The following is a 21,247-nucleotide window of genomic DNA, read 5'->3' as shown; positions in this document are numbered from 1 at the left end:
TCACATTCCCCAGCTCCAGGTGTGTATCACAAGTGTTCTGCATCTGTGATATATAAGTAGGGATGCAGAGTTTTGACGGCTGGGAAGCGGTAGAGAAGAGTGCAAATCGTGGGTCCTTCCTGCCAGCATGAAGCTAACGTTGTTGGTGGTGTGTGTGACCATCACTGTCTTCCAGACTAAGGTATTAAACTGGCAGAGTGTGTGTGTGTATGTGTGTGTGTGTGTGTGTGTGTGTGTGTGTGTGTGTGTGTGTGTGTGTGTGTGTGTGTGTGTGTGTGTGTGTGTGTGTGTGTGTGTGTGTGTGTGTGTGTGTGTGTGTGTGTGTGTGTGTGTGTGTGTGTGTGTGTGTGTGTGTGTGTGACCATCACTGTCTTCCAGACTAAGGTATTAAACTGGCAGAGTGTGTGTGTATGTGTGTGTGTGTGTGTGTGTGTGTGTGTGTGTGTGTGTGTGTGTGTGTGTGTGTGTGTGTGTGTGTGTGTGTGTGTGTGTGTGTGTGTGTGTGTGTGTGTGTGTGTGTGTGTGTGTGTGTGTGTGTGTGTGTGTGTGTGTGTGTGTGTGTGTGTGTGTGTGTGTGTGTGTGTGTGTGTGTGTGTGTTTGTGTGTGTGTGTGTGTGTGTGTGTGTGTGTGTGTGTGTGTGTGTGTGTGTGTGTGTGTGTGTGTGTGTGTGTGTGTGTTGTGTGTGTGTGTGTGTGTGTGTGTGTGTGTGTGTGTGTGTGTGTGTGTGTGTGTGTGTGTGTGTGTGTGTGTGTGTGTGTGTGTGTGTGTGTGTGTGTGTGTGTGTGTGTGTTTGTGTGTGTGTGTGTGTGTGTGTGTGTGTGTGTGTGTGTGTGTGTGTGTGTGTGTGTGTGTGTGTGTGTGTGAGCAATCTTATCCTCAGAACCAAAGTATCATATTCTGCATGTGTGTGTGTATGTGAGAGAGAGAAACTCGAATTCCTTGAATCAAGAATCATTTACCAGCATGATACTCAAACCACATCATTACTCACCCATAACCAAGCCAAGAACAATAATTACAAACTTTATGCATGTATGAACTTCCTACATTTCCAAACCTTACACATGTACAGCAAGTTTTTTTTTTTGTTTATGCATGAAATAGAGTGACGATGGCACTGCCTGCGAGGCAGCTGGAGGCGAGTGCCACGAGGAAGGTGTCAGTAAGTGTGACAAAGTCTTGAGTGATTACAACTGTGATGACAAAACTGTCTGCTGCTTCACAGGTAAGATGACAGCAGGCAACATGTCTCCCTCAATTACTACAACCAAGTACACCAGCCATTATATCACTGAATATGTAACTCACACACAATTTTTTTTTATTATCACACTGGCCGATTCCCACCAAGGCAGGGTGGCCCAAAAATGAAAAATTTTCACCATCATTCACTCCATCACTGTCTTGCCAGAAGGGTGCTTTACACTACAGTTTTTAAACTGCAACATTAACACCCCTCCTTCAGAGTGCAGACACTGTACTTCCCATCTCCAGGACTCAAGTCCGGCTTGCCGGTTTCCCTGAACCCCTTCATAAATGTTACTTTGCTCACACTCCAACAGCACGTCAAGTATTAAAAACCATTTGTCTCCATTCACTCCTATCAAACACGCTCACGCATGCCTGCTGTAAGTCCAAGCCCCTCGCACACAAAACCTCCTCTACCCCTTCCCTCCAACCTTTCCTAGGCCGACCCCTACCCCGCCTTCCTTCCACTACAGACTGATACACTCTTGAAGTCATTCTGTTTCGCTCTATTCTCTCTACATGTCCGAACCACCTCAACAACCCTTCCTCAGCCCTCTGGACAACAGTTTTGGCAATCCCGCACCTCCTCCTAACTTCCAAGCTACGAATTCTGTATTATATTCACACCACACATTGCCCTCAGACATGATATCTCCACTGCCTCCAGCCTTCTCCTCGCTGCAACATTGATCACCCATGCTTCACACCCATATAAGAGCGTTGGTAAAATTATACTCTCATACATTCCCCTCTTTGCCTCCAAGGACAAAGTTCTTTGTCTCCACAGACTCCTAAGTGCACCGCTCACCCTTTTCCCGTCATCAGTTCTATGATTCACCTCATCTTTCATAGACCCATCCGCTGACACGTCCACTCCCTAATATCTGAATACATTCACCTCCTCCATACTCTCTCCCTCCAATCTGATATCCAATCTTTCATCACCTAATCTTTTTGTTATCCTCATAACCTTACTCTTTCCTGTATTCACTTTCAATTTTCTTCTTTTACATACCCTACCAAATTCATCCACCAACCTCTGCAACTTTTCTTCAGAATCATCCAAGAGCACAGTGTCATCAGCAAAGAGCAACTGTGACAACTCCCACAATATATATATATATATATATATATATATATATATATATATATATATATATATATATATATATATATATATATATATATATATATATATATATATATATATATATATATATATATATATATATATATATATATATATATATATATAAATGTATGTATATATATATATATATATATATATATATATATATATATATATATATATATATATATATATATATATATATATATATATATATATATATATATATATATATATATATATATATATCAAGCAATCAAGCTTATTCTCTATAAGGATTACAATGTGTGGTTTACATATTTTAAAATACTAATTACAGAGGGGGCCACTAGGACACCTAGCATGGCTAGGCATTTCGGGCAGACTTAGATTAATTCTAAACTTTAAATTATTACAGATTATGGTATTAAGGCTAAGTGACTATATTATAGTTTGTGAGTTTAGCGATGTGAATGCTTTTGTTTTGGCACAATACATAGTGTCTATATTGGAGTATCATAGGCAAACTTATGACTAGTTAGGATTCATCATTTTAAGATTAAGATTCGTATTTATGTGTTTATAGTCAATGGGTGAGTGAGTGTAATTGTGAACCACCAGGTGGTTATCATGTAGTTAGTTGACGGGGTGTATCAGGGAGATAAGATGTTTTCTAACTGTAGTTTTTGAAAGTGATGAATGTGTCTGCAGTTCTAGAGTTTTCATGTAGGGTGTTCCAGATTTTAGGCCCTTTGACACACATTGAATTTTTGTAAAGGTTTAGTCGGACACGGGAAATGTCATAGAGGTGTTTGTGTCTGGTGTTATGCCTGTGGGTTCTGTCACAACTATCAAGAAAGCGTTTTAGGTCAAGGTTAATATTGGAATTTAAGGTCCTGTAAATATAGATTGCACAGTAGTAAGTGTGGATGTACTGAACTGGGAGTAAGTTTAGATCTATGAAGTGTGGGGGGGTGTGTTGCCAGGGATGGGATTTAGTGATCATTCTTACTGTGGCTTTTTGTTGGGTTATTATTGGCTTTAGGTGTGTTGCTGCAGTTGATCCCCAAGCACAAATAGCGTAGGTGAGGTATGGATAAATGAGTGAATGGTATAGTGTGAGAAGGGCATTTTGCGGCACGTAGTATCGTATCTTGGAGAGGATCCCAACCGTTTCGGATACTTTTTTTTTGTTATGTGTTGGATATGGGTGCTGAAATTTAGGTTGTTGTCGAGGTATAAACCTAGGAATTTGCCCTCATTATATCTGGCAATTAGAGTGTTGTCGATCTTAATGTTAAGTTGCACAACTCCTGCTCTGCTACCAAACATAATATAGTAGGTTTTGTCAGTGTTAAGTGTAAGTTTATTGGCTGTCATCCAAGTCAGTATTTTGAACAGCTCCTCGTTGACAATGGTGTTGAGGGTGGCAAGATTAGGGTGAGAGATGACATAAGTCGTGTCGTCAGAAAAGGGAATGGGTTTCAGGTGTTGGGATACGTTTGGAAGATCATTAATGTAAATGAGGAAGAGCAGGGGACCAAGGACATTTCCCTGCGGAACTCCAGTATCAAGTGGCTGTGTTGATGATGCTGTGTATTTAATGGTGACATACTGATACCTATTAGTAAGGTAGGATTTGAAATATGCAAGCGCATGGCCTCTTATACCATAATGGCCAAGTTTGTGGAGTAGGATGCCGTGGTCTACTGTGTCAAACGCTTTTCTCAGGTCAATAAAAATTCCTAGCGGATATTCCTTATTTTCCAATGTTGTGTAAAGCAAATCTAGCATTTTTACAATTGCATCATTAATGCTTTTATTTTTCCTGAATCCAAACTGGCAGGGGTTGAGTATGTTTTGTGCTGCTATAAATGAATGTAGTCTCCTGTGCACGAGTTTCTCAAAGATTTTGGATAGCAATGATAAGTTTGATATTGGCCTATAGTTGTTTACATCTGTAGGGCCACCACCTTTATGTATTGGTGTAACCCTTGCTTTTTTGAGTAGTGTCGGGAAAGTGCTAGTTTCCAGTGACTTGTTAAAAAGTAATGTAATAACATGCGAAAGGACATGGGCCGCTCACTTGTACAATAATGGTGGGACGTGAGACAGATTCCCTGAATTATTTTTGAGTGACTTTATAATTGCGGTGACTTCCAAGGGCTCAGTTGGTACAAGATAGAAGGAATTTGGAAAATTCCCGTCTAGGTAGTCCCCAGCACGGACGTTGGTACGTGGGATTTTACTGGCGAGATTAAATCCTATGGTTGAGAAGAAGTCGTTTATCTTGTTAGCTGTATCAGTGGGATGCAGTGGTGTTTCATTAGGTTTAGTTAGGACAAAATTCTTGTTTTTTTTCAGTTTGTGGGTGCCCAGAATCTGGGAAAGTGTTTTCCAGGTCTTTTTTATATCTCCTCTTGTGTCAGTGAATCTGCTGGAGTAGTACAGTTGTTTGGCTTTCTTTATTAATTTGGTGAGAACTGTTGAATATTGTTTAAGAATATCTTTGTGTTTTAAGCCCTGTCTATATTGCTTTTCATATTGGTGTTTCTTATCAATGGATTTCAGAATGCTGCTGGTTAGCCATGGGCAACCGAGCTGTTTATTCGTCATCTGTTTCGTTTTAATAGGACAATGTTTGTTGTATAGTCTAAGCATTTTGTTAAGAAAAATGTCTGTCCAATCGTCAATACCATTGGCATTGGAGAATTCTGTAGGCCAGTCAACAGTCTCTAGGTCTGCTGTGAAATTCCTTATTGAGGCCTCGTCATGGAGTCTAAATGAAACTTTGTTGTATTCGAGTGGTGGCTTACTAATGTTTGTTAAGTGGAAGGTTGGGTAGTGGTCAGTAGTGCTGTCTGTGATTATCCCTGATTTAAGGGGGGCTAGTATATTGGTCCATATGTGGTCTATTATGGTTGCACTTGTCTCAGTCAGCATGGTTGGTTTAGTTATTGTTGGTATGAGAAGTGTGTTATTCATATTGTTGATGAAATCAGTTACAGACTGATCGTCTGGTAGGCCAAGGTTGACATTGAAGTCTCCAACTAAGAGAAGGTGGTGCTTGTTCATTTGTCTGTTTGTTATTAGTACCTAAAGTCAATAATAACCCAACAAAAAGCCGTAGTAAGAATAGTCACTAAATCCCATCCATGGCAACCCCTCCCCCACTCTTCATAGATCTAAACTTACTCCCTGTTCAGTACATCCACACTTACTACTGTGCAATCTACATCTACAGGACCATAAATTCCAATATTAACCTTGACCTAAAACGCTTTCTTAATAGTTGTGACAGAACCCACAGACATAACACCAGACACAAACATCTCAATGACATTCCCCGTGTTCGACTAAACCTTTACAAAAATTCAATGTATGTCAAAGGCCCTAAAATCTGGAACACCCTACCTGAGAACTCTAGAACTGCAGACACATTCATCACTTTCAAAACTACCATTAGAAAACATCTTATCTCCCTGATACACCCTGTCAACTAACTACACGAATACCACCTGGTGGTTCACACTTACACTCACTCACCCATTTGACCATAAACACAAATATCAATCTTAATCTTAAAATAATGAATCCTAACTAGTCATAAGTTGGCCTGTGATACTCCAATACTGAAACTATGTATTGTGCGAAAACAAAAGCATTCACATTGCTAAACTCACAAACTAGTATTTAGTCACTTAGCCATAATACCAACTTACCTCATAATTTGTAATATTTTAAAGTTAAGAATTAATCTAAGTTTGCCCGAAATGTCTAGCCATGCTAGGTGTTCTAGTGGTACACTCTGTAATTAGTATTTTAAAACATGTAAACCACACAATATCCAAATTCTGTAAACTCAGCATTGTAAGCCTTATAGAGAATAAACTTGATTTGATTTGATTTGATTTGATTTAGATTCTCACCGAAATTTGGGATGTTTGTGTGGGGTATCCGGTAAATGGCACCGATTGTTATAGGCGTCTTAAGGTTTTTTACAGTAAAATTACCAAAAATGTATTCCCCATATTCATCACTAAAGCAAGTGGTGCTAATACAAGATAGTGCGTTAGAGTAATAGATTGCAATACCATCCCCAACTTGGTATGGTCTGCAGTTGTGGATTGCTGTGTATCCTGGTAGTGGGTAGATATCTATTGTGTCCTGCTTAAGCCAGGTCTCAGTAAGAATAATGCAGGAGAAGGGTGTCTTTAGTGACTCAAGGAGTGCCAGGAGGTCATCACAGTGCTTGCTTAAGGACGTGATGTTGTAGTTAAGAAATGATAGACTTTGAGCGGTGTTCAGGATAGTGCTGGCTTGTGATGCTTTGTAATAAAGGCAGTTACTTTCCAATAAGTTTTGATTGTGTGTTAGATTATAGAGGTTTAGATCAGGGTCAACGTGATCATTCATCTTTTAGGTTTAAATAGTGGTTGTTTATATCCTGTATTATGTGGTGAGTTCTAATACTGATTTCTGTAGTGGTGGAAAGTTTGGATAAGTATACCGCTAAAGCACTTTGGTCATATAGAGTATAGTCACTAATAAACATAATGAAATTGATATTGTCTATGTGTTGTGCTAGAATGAGCTAAAGTACAACTAGGTATAAACTAATACTATAAAAAAAACAAATTACAAGTGGCACCAGACTCACTCTTGTAACTGCACTAAGGTCTAATATAATGAATTTAGTGTTGTGTATGTATTGAGCTAGAATGAGCTAAAGTACAACTAGGTATAAACTAATACTATAAAAATACAAATTAAAATGGTACAAGACTCTCACTTGCAATTGCACTAAGGTCTAATATAAGTTGTTAACAAGAACAAGATAAAATACACAAATTAATGTTCCAAAAGAATATAATAACAAAATAAAAATGGCAATGACTTGGTTATAATATGATAGTAAGATGGTACACAGGTACACAGGTACACAGGTACAGAGGTACAGAGGTACACAGGTACAGAGGTACAGAGGTACACAGGTACAGAGGTACAGAGGTACAGAGGTATACAGGTACACAGGTTCACATGTACAGAGGTACAGAGGTACACAGGTACAGAGGAACAGAAGTACAGAGGTACACAGGTACAAAGGATAATATAAAGGTTGGAGTTGAATATACAAAATGTTATGGGAAGTATAAAATAATGTTTAATGTACAAAAGTAAAATTGACTGGTAGTAAATATGGTGTTTAATAAAATTTATGTATACCTCTTTACTTTAATAGATGCAATAATTAAGTCTTTTTTCCTGTCATGTGAGTGGAATCTAAGCATAACACTTTTCTACCATGGGATCCTAGTAACCTGGCTTCCTTTATTTCTGACTCTGGTACTGTAACTTTTGTTTGGTCCTTTATGATCTGCAGAGCAATTTCTTTACTGTTTGTTTGGTTCATTTTTTTTTTTTTTTTATTATCACACCGGCCGATTCCCACCAAGGCAGGGTGGCCCGAAAAAGAAAAACTTTCACCATCATTCACTCCATCACTGTCTTGCCAGAAGGGTGCTTTACACTACAGTTTTTAAACTGCAACATTAACACCCCTCCTTCAGAGTGCAGGCACTGTACTTCCCATCTCCAGGACTCAAGTCCGGCCTGCCGGTTTCCCTGAATCCCTTCATAAATGTTACTTTGCTCACACTCCAACAGCACGTCAAGTATTAAAAACCATTTGTCTCCATTCACTCCTATCAAACACGCTCACGCATGCCTGCTGGAAGTCCAAGCCCCTCGCACACAAAACCTCCTTTACCCCCTCCCTCCAACCCTTCCTAGGCCGACCCCTACCCCGCCTTCCTTCCACTACAGACTGATACACTCTTGAAGTCATTCTGTTTCGCTCCATTCTCTCTACATGTCCGAACCACCTCAACAACCCTTCCTCAGCCCTCTGGACAACAGTTTTGGTAATCCCGCACCTCCTCCTAACTTCCAAACTACGAATTCTCTGCATTATATTCACACCACACATTGCCCTCAGACATGACATCTCCACTGCCTCCAGCCTTCTCCTCGCTGCAACATTCATCACCCACGCTTCACACCCATATAAGAGCGTTGGTAAAACTATACTCTCATACATTCCCCTCTTTGCCTCCAAGGACAAAGTTCTTTGTCTCCACAGACTCCTAAGTGCACCACTCACTCTTTTTCCCTCATCAATTCTATGATTCACCTCATCTTTCATAGACCCATCCGCTGACACGTCCACTCCCAAATATCTGAATACGTTCACCTCCTCCATACTCTCTCCCTCCAATCTGATATTCAATCTTTCATCACCTAATCTTTTTGTTATCCTCATAACCTTACTCTTTCCTGTATTCACCTTTAATTTTCTTCTTTTGCACACCCTACCAAATTCATCCACCAATCTCTGCAACTTCTCTTCAGAATCTCCCAAGAGCACAGTGTCATCGGCAAAGAGCAGCTGTGACAACTCCCACTTTGTGTGTGATTCTTTATCTTTTAACTCCACGCCTCTTGCCAAGACCCTCGCATTTACTTCTCTTACAACCCCATCTATAAATATATTAAACAACCACGGTGACATCACACATCCTTGTCTAAGGCCTACTTTTACTGGGAAAAAATTTCCCTCTTTCCTACATACTCTAACTTGAGCCTCACTATCCTCGTAAAAACTCTTCACTGCTTTCAGTAACCTACCTCCTACACCATACACTTGCAACATCTGCCACATTGCCCCCCTATCCACCCTGTCATACGCCTTTTCCAAATCCATAAATGCCACAAAGACCTCTTTAGCCTTATCTAAATACTGTTCACTTATATGTTTCACTGTAAACACCTGGTCCACACACCCCCTACCTTTCCTAAAGCCTCCTTGTTCATCTGCTATCCTATTCTCCGTCTTACTCTTAATTCTTTCAATTATAACTCTACCATACACTTTACCAGGTACACTCAACACTGGGAAAAAGTGGACTGTTAACTATTACTGCGTCCGATAGTTTATCTTGTTCAGTTTTATCTTCTTGGAGAGCAAAGTAGTCACTGAACTGGTTATCTAAGTTGTTCTTCCATTCTTTTACTGCTTCTTCAACCTTTGTATTAAGAGATATTATTTGTTGGGTATGGCTATCTATGACTGTTTGGATGGTCTTGTCACAGTTAGTCATTCCTGGTGTTGATAACTTTTCTTCAAGACTGAGGATTTTGTTCTCGAGTTGTGTCATCCTGGTGTTTTGTTCTGTTAGCGTCTCTCGAAGGTTCATGTTTTCAATAACTAAGGTGGAGATGCATGACTTTAGGGTATCTGGATCGTTGGTCATACCTGAGAGACTACTTGGTAGGTTGAATCTGGGGAAGAGAGAGGCGGTAGAGGTGGAGGCAGCCATGTTTGTTGTTATTGTTGTGGCGTCGTCCTGGGCGGTGGTGAGAGGGGTGGTAGGTGACCCGGCGTCGTCCTGGGTGGTGGTGAGAGGGGTGGTAGATGACCCGGCGTCGTCCTGGTTTTTGGTGAGAGGGGTGGTAGATGACCCGGCGTCGTCCTGGGCGGTGGTGAGAGGGGTGGTTGGTGACCCGGCGTCGTCCTGGGTGGTGGTGAGAGGGGTGGTAGATGACCCGGCGTCGTCCTGGTTTTTGGTGAGAGGGGTGGTAGATGACCCGGCGTCGTCCTGGGCGGTGGTGAGAGGGGTGGTAGGTGACCCGGCGTCGTCCTGGGTGGTGGTGAGAGGGGTGGTAGATGACCCGGCGTCGTCCTGGTTTTTGGTGAGAGGGGTGATAGATGACCCGGCGTCGTCCTGGGCGGTGGTGAGAGGGGTGGTAGATGACCCGGCGTCGTCCTGGGCAGTGGTGAGAGGGGTGGTAGATGACCCGGCGTCGTCCTGGGCGGTGGTGAGAGGGGTGGTAGATGACCCGGCGTCGTCCTGGGTGGTGGTGAGAGGGGTGGTAGATGACCCGGCGTCGTCCTGGTTTTTGGTGAGAGGGGTGGTAGATGACCCGGCGTCGTCCTGGGCGGTGGTGAGAGGGGTGGTAGGTGACCCGGCGTCGTCCTGGGTGGTGGTGAGAGGGGTGGTAGATGACCCGGCGTCGTCCTGGGTTGTGGTGAGAGGGGTGATAGATGACCCGGCGTCGTCCTGGTTGGTGGTGAGAGGGGTGGTAGATGACCCGGCGTCGTCCTGGGCGGTGGTGAGAGGGGTGGTAGATGGCCCGGCGTCGTCCTGGGCGGTGGTGAGAGGGGTGGTAGATGACCCGGCGTCGTCCTGGGCGGTGGTGAGAGGGGTGGTAGATGACCCGGCGTCGTCCTGGGCGGTGGTGAGAGGGGTGGTAGATGGCCCGGCGTCGTCCTGGGCGGTGGTGAGAGGGGTGGTAGATGACCCGGCGTCGTCCTGGGCGGTGGTGAGAGGGGTGGTAGATGACCCGGCGTCGTCCTGGGCGGTGGTGAGAGGGGTGGTAGATGGCCCGGCGTCGTCCTGGGCGGTGGTGAGAGGGGTGGTAGATGACCCGGCGTCGTCCTGGGCGGTGGTGAGAGGGGTGGTAGATGACCCGGCGTCGTCCTGGGCGGTGGTGAGAGGGGTGGTAGATGCCCCGGCGTCGTCCTGGGCGGTGGTGAGAGGGGTGGTAGATGCCCCGGCGTCGTCCTGGGCGGTGGTGAGAAGGGTGGTAGATGACCCGGCGTCGTCCTGGGCGGTGGTGAGAGGGGTGGTAGATGGCCCGGCGTCGTCCTGGGCGGTGGTGAGAGGGGTGGTAGATGACCCGGCGTCGTCCTGGGCGGTGGTGAGAGGGGTGGTAGATGACCCGGCGTCGTCCTGGGCGGTGGTGAGAGGGGTGGTAGATGGCCCGGCGTCGTCCTGGGTGGTGGTGAGAGGGGTGGTAGATGACCCGGCGTCGTCCTGGGTGGTGGTGAGAGGGGTGGTAGATGACCCGGCGTCGTCCTGGGTGGTGGTGAGAGGGGTGATAGATGACCCGGCGTCGTCCTGGGCGGTGGTGAGAGGGGTGGTAGATGACCCGGCGTCGTCCTGGGCGGTGGTGAGAGGGGTGGTAGATGGCCCGGCGTCGTCCTGGGCGGTGGTGAGAGGGGTGGTAGATGACCCGGAGTCGTCCTGGGCGGTGGTGAGAGGGGTGGTAGATGACCCGGGGTCGTCCTGGGTGGTGGTGAGAGGGGTGGTAGATGACCCGGCGTCGTCCTGGGCGGTGGTGAGAGGGGTGGTAGATGACCCGGCGTCGTCCTGGGTGGTGGTGAGAGGGGTGGTAGATGACCCGGCGTCGTCCTGGGCGGTGGTGAGAGGGGTGGTAGATGACCCGGCGTCGTCCTGGGCGGTGGTGAGAGGGGTGGTAGATGGCCCGGCGTCGTCCTGGGCGGTGGTGAGAGGGGTGGTAGATGACCCGGAGTCGTCCTGGGCGGTGGTGAGAGGGGTGGTAGATGACCCGGCGTCGTCCTGGGCGGTGGTGAGAGGGGTGGTAGATGGCCCGGCGTCGTCCTGGGCGGTGGTGAGAGGGGTGGTAGATGACCCGGCGTCGTCCTGGGCGGTGGTGAGAGGGGTGGTAGATGACCCGGCGTCGTCCTGGGCGGTGGTGAGAGGGGTGGTAGATGGCCCGGCGTCGTCCTGGGTGGTGGTGAGAGGGGTGGTAGATGACCCGGCGTCGTCCTGGGTGGTGGTGAGAGGGGTGGTAGATGACCCGGCGTCCTCCTGGTTGGTGGTGAGAGGGGTGGTAGATGACCCGGCGTCGTCCTGGGCGGTGGTGAGAGGGGTGGTAGATGACCCGGCGTCCTCCTGGGCGGTGGTGAGAGGGGTGGTAGATGACCCGGCGTCGTCCTGGGCGGTGGTGAGAGGGGTGGTAGATGACCTGGCGTCGTCCTGGGTGGTGGTGAGAGGGGTGGTAGATGGCCCGGCGTCGTCCTGGGCGGTGGTGAGAGGGGTGGTAGATGACCCGGCGTCGTCCTGGGCGGTGGTGAGAGGGGTGGTAGATGACCTGGCGTCGTCCTGGGTGGTGGTGAGAGGGGTGGTAGATGGCCCAGCGTCGTCCTGGGCGGTGGTGAGAGGGGTGGTAGATGACCCGGCGTCCTCCTGGGCGGTGGTGAGAGGGGTGGTAGATGACCCGGCGTCGTCCTGGGTGGTGGTGAGAGGGGTGGTAGATGACCCGGCGTCGTCCTGGGTGGTGGTGTGAGGGGTGGTAGATGACCCGGCGTCGTCCTTGGCGGTGGTGAGAGGGGTGGTAGATGACCCGGCGTCGTCCTGGGTGGTGGTGAGAGGGGTGGTAGATGACCCGGCGTCGTCCTGGTTGGTGGTGAGAGGGGTGGTAGATGACCCGGCGTCGTCCTGGGCGGTGGTGAGAGGGGTGGGAGATGACCCGGCGTCGTCCTGGGTGGTGGTGAGAGGGGTGGTAGATGACCCGGCGTCGTCCTTGGCGGTGGTGAGAGGGGTGGTAGATGACCCGGCGTCGTCCTGGGTGGTGGTGAGAGGGGTGGTAGATGACCCGGCGTCGTCCTGGGTGGTGATAAGAGGGGTGGTAGATGACCCGGCGTCGTCCTGGGTGGTGGTGAGAGGGGTGGTAGATGACCCGGCGTCCTCCTGGGCGGTGGTGAGAGGGGTGGTAGATGACCCGGCGTCCTCCTGGGCGGTGGTGAGAGGGGTGGTAGATGACCCGGCGTCCTCCTGGGTGGTGGTGAGAGGGGTGGTAGATGACCCGGTGGCCTGGTGGCTAAAGCTCCCGCTTCACACACGGAGGGCCCGGGTTCGATTCCCGGCGGGTGGAAACATTTCGACACGTTTCCTTACACCTGTTGTCCTGTTCACCTAGCAGCAAATAGGTACCTGGGTGTTAGTCGACTGGTGTGGGTCGCATCCTGGGGGACAAGATTAAGGACCCCAATGGAAATAAGTTAGACAGTCCTCGATGACGCACTGACTTTCTTGGGTTATCCTGGGTGGCTAACCCTCCGGGGTTAAAAATCCGAACGAAATCTTATCTTAGATGACCCGGCGTCGTCCTTGGCGGTGGTGAGAGGCTACACTTGTTGAATAGTTGATTTTTCGGTGTTTTCTTGCTGGCCTTGGTGCTGTTTCCTCTTAGACTGCGCCTCATAATACTACAGGAATTGTTGTAGTTAAGAAGTTGTAGTTATACAAAGCTTAGGGTTACGTTGTTCGGCTGGCAGCGGGGTGTTGCTTTGGGTTTGAGGGCAGTCTTCCTTTGATCTTTATTATTTCCGATTTGTAGGTTTCACTGTTGGTAATCTTTGGTCATTCTGGGTGCTACGTTGGGTAGTGCAGTTTTGTTTGCAACTAGGTCATCATAGGAGCATTGGTGGCTCTGATAGTTGGAGAAAAGTACGGAGCTTGGAGGTCGCTGTTGTTGCTGCCGCTAGATAAGATAAGATAAGATTTCGTTCGGATTTTTAACCCCGGAGGGTTAGCCACCCAGGATAACCCAAGAAAGTCAGTGCGTCATCGAGGACTGTCTAACTTATTTCCATTGGGGTCCTTAATCTTGTCCCCCAGGATGCGACCGACACCAGTCGACTAACACCCAGGTACCTATTTGCTGCTAGGTGAACAGGACAATAGGTGTAAGGAAACGTGTCGAAATGTTTCCACCCGCCGGGAATCGAACCCGGGCCCTCCGTGTGTGAAGCGGGAGCTTTAGCCACCAGGCCACCGGGCCACAACAACATACAAAATATCATACAAAACCCATTTCCTATAATTAAATATATACACAGAGAAGTGTATCCCTCTGTGTATAATATACACAGAAAGAATCACCTACTTTAGACACTAAAATATCTTGATTTTTGTTCACCAATTAATTATTAATGAATCTCCTTCAAGTGGTAGACAAAATTTATTGCTAGTTAAATTAAATTAGACGTGTTAACTTGTGACAACAAAAGAGCATCAGGTGGCTAGACTTGCTCTGTAACAATCCTTGCAAGGCATAGTGGCACAAAACTATAAACACCGAGCACAAGGAGTTACAGAGGTTCAATTCACAATGTGTTTACCTGTCATCAAAACAGTACAATATCACCTGTTCTCTTAACTGCCTGTCTAGAAGGGCACAGAAATCAGTAGCCAGGAAAGTATACAAATAAGCCGCACACAGGAGAGAGAGAAGCTTACGACGACGCTTCAGTCCGACATGGACCACTTCGTAAATAAGCCAAGTCGGATCGAAACGTCGTCGCCAGCTTCTCTCTCTCCTATGTGCGGGATATTTGTGTATTGTTCCAGTCACGGTATTGTATCTTTTTGTTCTTCAGGGAAAATACTTTCACTGACTGCAGCCAGGTGTAGTACCTTTGCTAGCAATGATACAGTTTGTATGTTACAGTGATACACTATTGTATGTTGTACCTTATAAAATACTCACCAATTTGTAACCTGTGTAGTGCTTGTAACCTGTGTAGTGCCTGTAACCTGTGTAGTGTTTGTAAACTGTGTAGTGCTTGTAACCTGTGTAGTGTTTGTAACCTGTGTAGTGTTTGTAACCTGTGTAGTGTTTTTAACATGTGTAGTGCTTGTAACCTGTGTAGTGCTTGTAACCTGTGTAGTGTTTGTAACCTGTGTAGTGTTTGTAACCTGTGTAGTGTTTGTAACCTGTGTAGTGTTTGTAACCTGTGTAGTGTTTGTAACCTGTGTAGTGCTTGTAACCTGTGTAGTGCTTGTAACCTGTGTAGTGTTTGTAACCTATGTAGTGCTTGTAACCTGTGTAGTGTTTGTAACCTGTGTAGTGCTTGTAACATGTGTAGTGTTTGTAACCTGTGTAGTGTTTGTAACCTGTGTAGTGTTTGTAACCTGTGTAGTGCTTGTAACCTGTGTAGTGCTTGTAACCTGTGTAGTGTTTGTAACCTGTGTAGTGCTTGTAACCTGTGTAGTGCTTGTAACCTGTGTAGTGCTTGTTACCTGTGTAGTGCTTGTAACCTGTGTAGTGCTTGTTACCTGTGTAGTGCTTGTTACCTGTGTAGTGTTTGTAACCTGTGTAGTGCTTGTAACCTGTGTAGTGATTGTAACCTGTGTAGTGCTTGTAACCTGTGTAGTGCTTGTTACCTGTGTAGTGCTTGTTACCTGTGTAGTGCTTGTAACCTGTGTAGTGCTTGTTACCTGTGTAGTGCTTGTTACCTGTGTAGTGCTTGTTACCTGTGTAGTGCTTGTAACCTGTGTAGTGCTTGTAACCTGTGTAGTGTTTGTTACCTGTGTAGCGCTTGTTACCTGTGTAGTGCTTGTTACCTGTGTAGTGCTTGTAACCTGTGTAGTGCTTGTAACCTGTGTAGTGCTTGTAACCTGTGCAGTGCTTGTTACCTGTGTAGTGCTTGTTACCTGTGTAGTGCTTGTAACCTGTGTAGTGCTTGTAACCTGTGTAGTGCTTGTAATCTCGTGTAGTGTTTGTAACCTGTGTAGTGCTTGTTACCTGTGTAGTGCTTGTAACCTGTGTAGTGCTTGTTACCTGTGTAGTGCTTGTTACCTGTGTAGTGCTTGTAACCTGTGTAGTGCTTGTAACCTGTGTAGTGCTTGTTACCTGTGCAGTGCTTGTTACCTGTGTAGTGCTTGTTACCTGTGTAGTGTTTGTAACCTGTGTAGTGCTTGTAATCTCGTGTAGTGCTTGTAACCTGTGTAGTGCTTGTTACCTGTGTAGTGCTTGTAATCTCGTGTAGTGCTTGTAACCTGTGTAGTGTTTGTAACCTGTGTAGTGCTTGTAATCTCGTGTAGTGCTTGTAACCTGTGTAGTGTTTGTAACCTGTGTAGTGTTTGTAACCTGTGTAGTGCTTGTAACCTGTGTAGTGCTTGTAACCTGTGTAGTGCTTGTTACCTGTGTAGTGCTTGTAATCTCGTGTAGTGCTTGTAACCTGTGTAGTGTTTGTAACCTGTGTAGTGCTTGTAATCTCGTGTAGTGCTTGTAACCTGTGTAGTGTTTGTAACCTGTGTAGTGCTTGTAATCTCGTGTAGTGCTTGTAACCTGTGTAGTGCTTGTAACCTGTGTAGTGCCTGTAACATGTGTAGTGCTTGTAACCTGTGTAGTGTTTGTAACCTGTGTAGTGCTTGTAACATGTGTAGTGTTTGTAACCTGTGTAGTGCTTGTAACCTGTGTAGTGCTTGTAACCTGTGTAGTGCTTGTAACCTCGTATAGTGCTTGTAACCTGTGTAGTGCTTGTAATCTCGTGTAGCGCTTGTAACCTGTGTAGTGTTTGTAACCTGTGTAGTGCTTGTAATCTCGTGTAGTGCTTGTAACCTGTGTAGTGCTTGTAACCTGTGTAGTGCTTGCAATCTCGTGTAGTGTTTGTAACCTGTGTAGTGCTTGTAACCTCGTATAGTGCTTGTAACCTGTGTAGTGCTTGTAACCTGTGTAGTGCTTGTAACCTCGTATAGTGCTTGTAACCTGTGTAGTGCTTGTAACCTGTGTAGTGTTTGTAACCTGTGTAGTGCTTGTAATCTCGTGTAGTGTTCGTAACCTGTGTAGTGCTTGTAATCTCGTGTAGTGTTTGTAACCTGTGTAGTGCTTGTAATCTCGTGTAGTGTTTGTAACCTGTGTAGTGCTTGTAACCTGTGTAGTGCTTGTAACCTGTGTAGTGCTTGTAACCTGTGTAGTGCTTGCAATCTCGTGTAGTGTTTGTAACCTGTGTAGTGCTTGTAACCTCGTATAGTGCTTGTAACCTGTGTAGTGCTTGTAACCTGTGTAGTGCTTGTAACCTCGTATAGTGCTTGTAACCTGTGTAGTGCTTGTAACCTGTGTAGTGTTTGTAACCTGTGTAGTGCTTGTAATCTCGTGTAGTGTTCGTAACCTGTGTAGTGCTTGTAATCTCGTGTAGTGTTTGTAACCTGTGTAGTGCTTGTAATCTCGTGTAGTGTTTGTAACCTGTGTAGTGCTTGTAACCTGTGTAGTGCTTGTAACCTGTGTAGTGCTTGTAACCTGTGTAGTGCTTGCAATCTCGTGTAGTGTTTGTAACCTGTGTAGTGCTTGTAACCTCGTATAGTGCTTGTAACCTGTGTAGTGCTTGTAACCTGTGTAGTGCTTGTAACCTCGTATAGTGCTTGTAACCTGTGTAGTGCTTGTAACCTGTGTAGTGTTTGTAACCTGTGTAGTGCTTGTAATCTCGTGTAGTGTTCGTAACCTGTGTAGTGCTTGTAATCTCGTGTAGTGTTTGTAACCTGTGTAGTGCTTGTAACCTGTGTAGTGCTTGTAACCTGTGTAGTGTTTGTAACCTGTGTAGTGTTTGTAACCTGTGTAGTGCTTGTAACCTATGTAGTGTTTGTAACCTGTGTAGTGCTTGTAACCTGTGTAGTGTTTGTAACCTGTGTAGTGCTTGTAACCTATGTAGTGTTTGTAACCTGTGTAGTGCTTGTAACCTGTGTGGTGCTTGTAACCTGTGTAGTGTTTGTAACCTGTGTAGTGTTTGTAACCTGTGTAGTGCTTGTAACCTGTGTAGTGCTTGTAACCTGTGTAGTGCTTGTAACCTGTGTGGTGCTTGTAACCTGTGTAGTGCTTGTAACCTGTGTAGTGCTTGTAACCTGTGTAGTGTTTGTAATCTCGTGTAGTGCTTGTAACCTGTGTAGTGCTTGTAATCTCGTGTAGTGTTTGTAACCTGTGTAGTGTTTGTAACCTGTGTAGTGCTTGTAACCTGTGTAGTGCTTGTAACCTGTGTAGTGTTTGTAATCTCGTGTAGTGCTTGTAACCTGTGTAGTGCTTGTAATCTCGTGTAGTGTTTGTAACCTGTGTAGTGCTTGTAACCTGTGTAGTGTTTGTAACCAGTGTAGTGCTTTTAATCTCGTGTAGTGCTTGTAACCTGTGTAGTGTTTGTAACCTGTGTGGTGCTTGTAACCTGTGTGGTGCTTGTAACCTGTGTAGTGCTTGTAACCTATGTAGTGCTTGTAACCTGTGTAGTGTTTGTAACCTGTGTAGTGTTTGTAACCTGTGTAGTGCTTGTAACCTGTGTGGTGCTTGTAACCTGTGTAGTGCTTGTAATCTCGTGTAGTGCTTGTAACCTGTGTAGTGCTTGTAATCTCGTGTAGTGTTTGTAACCTGTGTAGTGCTTGTAACCTGTGTAGTGTTTGTAACCTGTGTGGTGCTTGTAACCTGTGTGGTGCTTGTAACCTGTGTAGTGCTTGTAACCTATGTAGTGCTTGTAACCTGTGTAGTGTTTGTAACCTGTGTAGTGTTTGTAACCTGTGTAGTGCTTGTAACCTGTGTGGTGCTTGTAACCTGTGTAGTGCTTGTAATCTCGTGTAGTGTTTGTAACCTGTGTAGTGCTTGTAACCTGTGTAGTGCTTGTAACCTGTGTGGTGCTTGTAACCTGTGTAGTGTTTGTAACCTGTGTGGTGCTTGTAACCTGTGTAGTGCTTGTAACCTGTGTGGTGCTTGTAACCTGTGTAGTGCTTGTAACCTGTGTGGTGCTTGTAACCTGTGTAGTGCTTGTAACCTGTGTGGTGCTTGTTACCTGTGTAGTACTTGTGACCTGTGTAGTGTTTGTAACCTGTGTAGTGCTTGTAACCTGTGTGGTGCTTGTTACCTGTGTAGTACTTGTAACCTGTGTAGTGTTTGTAACCTGTGTAGTGCTTGTAACCTGTATTGTTCTTACAACCTGTGTTGTGTGTTATAATCATTAATGACCTTCATGTTTATAGTGTTACTGTTTGTGTTGAATAACAGCCTGGTTAATCAGACCCTGATCCACCACAAGGCCTGGTCACAGACCGGGCCGCGGGGGCGTTGACCCCCCGGAACCCTCTCCAGGTACACTCCAGGTGTGTGTGTTGCGCATTTATCCATTACATAACCATAAATATAGTGTTGTGGTCTCGTACAATATCAGTATTACAACTGTTGTTTTGTTGTGTTTCTTGTCAGGTAAGACACCGTTGAACGTCAAGACAAAAAATATCTTAAAATCGGGAAGAAGAAAGGGGAAGACAATAACAGAGAAAGATGGAGAAAGAGAGCCCAAAGCAAGACAGGGGAAGAGACAAAATAAAGACAGGAAGGTTATAAGAAAACTAAAAAACACGTTAAAGAAAACTCTGATGAAAAGACAAAGAAAACATGGAGTGTCTAATGAAGACAAAGACGAGCCTAAGAAAACTAAAAAGAAACAACTGAAATTAATACATAAAAATAACAATGAACAGCAAAGTGAAGCAAAGAAAATAACCAGAAGAGGACATAACGAGAAATTATCAAAACAGAAACAAAACAAACGCAGGAAAACCACGAGTCAGCAGAGGTTCAGGAAAATTTCCGAAACAGAGAGAAATATTCAGAAGAAACATCCCAAGACAATTCAAGGAAAAACTACGAACATTTACGAAACGAAAGACAACAAGACTAAGGAAACTCCCGGGAAGAAAGAAAGAAAAAATAAAGGAAAATCCGGGATAAAACGAGGTGCAAACACGAAGAAAAGAAAGAAAGCAGATAAAACCAAGAAAAGTCACGACAATGAAAGAGATCAAAATAAACAAAGACAAAAGAAAATACTCAAAATGAAGAAAATAAACAACGAGGCCAAAAATCTTGCAAATAAAACAGACAAGAAAAACAAATCAGTAACGCATCTCGGAGTGAAGAGAGACAGGAAAAGACAAGAAAACTCCAAGACAAATCTCAGCAGGAAAGAGCAAGGTAACCAGAGTAACACTGGAGGAAGAATGTTTGGAATGATGCCAAGAACTAAACTGGAACCTTATCAAACAGACTAGGTGGTATATTACCCAGGTAAGATCACACTGAACCATCGGAAGCTGTGATGATGACTGTTGTTAACCAGGTAAGATCACACTGAACCATCGGAAGCTGTGGTGATGACTGTTGTTAACCAGGTAAGATCACACTGAACCATCGGAAGCTGTGATGATGACTGTTGTTAACCAGGTAAGATCACACTGAACCATCGGAAGCTGTGGTGATGACTGTTGTTAACCAGGTAAGATCACACTGAACCATCGGAAGCTGTGATGATGACTGTTGTTAACCAGGTAAGATCACACTGAACCATCGGAAGCTGTGATGATGACTGTTGTTAACCAGGTAAGATCACACTGAACCATCGGAAGCTGTAGTGATGACTGTTGTTAACCAGGTAAGATCACACTGAACCATCGGAAGCTGTGATGATGACTGTTGTTAACCAGGTAAGATCACACTGAACCATCGGAAGCTGTAGTGATGACTGTTGTTAACCAGGTAAGATCACACTGAACCATCGGAAGCTGTGATGATGACTGTTGTTAACCAGGTAAGATCACACTGAACCATCGGAAGCTGTGATGATGACTGTTGTTAACCAGGTAAGATCACACTGAACCATCGGAAGCTGTGATGATGACTGTTGTTAACCAGGTAAGATCACACTGAACCATCGGAAGCTGTAGTGATGACTGTTGTTAACCAGGTAAGATCACACTGAACCATCGGAAGCTGTGATGATGACTGTTGTTAACCAGGTAAGATCACACTGAACCATCGGAAGCTGTAGTGATGACTGTTGTTAACCAGGTAAGATCACACTGAACCATCGGAAGCTGTGATGATGACTGTTGTTAACCAGGTAAGATCACACTGAACCATCGGAAGCTGTGATGATGACTGTTGTTAACCAGGTAAGATCACACTGAACCATCGGAAGCTGTGATGATGACTGTTGTTAACCAGGTAAGATCACACTGAACCATCGGAAGCTGTGGTGATGACTGTTGTTAACCAGGTAAGATCACACTGAACCATCGGAAGCTGTGATGATGACTTGTTAACCAGGTAAGATCACACTGAACCATCGGAAGCTGTGATGATGACTTGTTAACCAGGTAAGATCACACTGAACCATCGGAAGCTGTGATGATGACTGTTGTTAACCAGGTAAGATCACACTGAACCATCGGAAGCTGTGGTGATGACTGTTGTTAACCAGGTAAGAT

The 21,247-nt window shown here is 45.3% G+C and overlaps 1 protein-coding gene across 1 annotated transcript; it reads left to right on the top strand.

Annotated features, from left to right (window-relative positions):
- The first annotated feature begins 361 nt into the window (after nucleotides 1-361).
- On the top strand, nucleotides 362-20,032 carry LOC128697677 (uncharacterized). Its single transcript, XM_070099528.1, has 3 exons — nucleotides 362-384; nucleotides 1,106-1,226; nucleotides 19,185-20,032. The coding sequence occupies exon 3, from the start codon at nucleotides 19,358-19,360 to the stop codon at nucleotides 20,030-20,032; it is 675 nt and encodes a 224-aa protein (XP_069955629.1). The 5' UTR covers nucleotides 362-384; nucleotides 1,106-1,226; nucleotides 19,185-19,357.
- Nucleotides 20,033-21,247: the final 1,215 nt, after the last annotated feature.

Source organism: Cherax quadricarinatus, chromosome 68 (assembly GCF_038502225.1).
Source record: "Cherax quadricarinatus isolate ZL_2023a chromosome 68, ASM3850222v1, whole genome shotgun sequence".
Classification (NCBI taxonomy): Eukaryota; Metazoa; Arthropoda; class Malacostraca; order Decapoda; family Parastacidae; genus Cherax; species Cherax quadricarinatus.
This window is presented reverse-complemented; position numbering and strand designations above follow the sequence as displayed.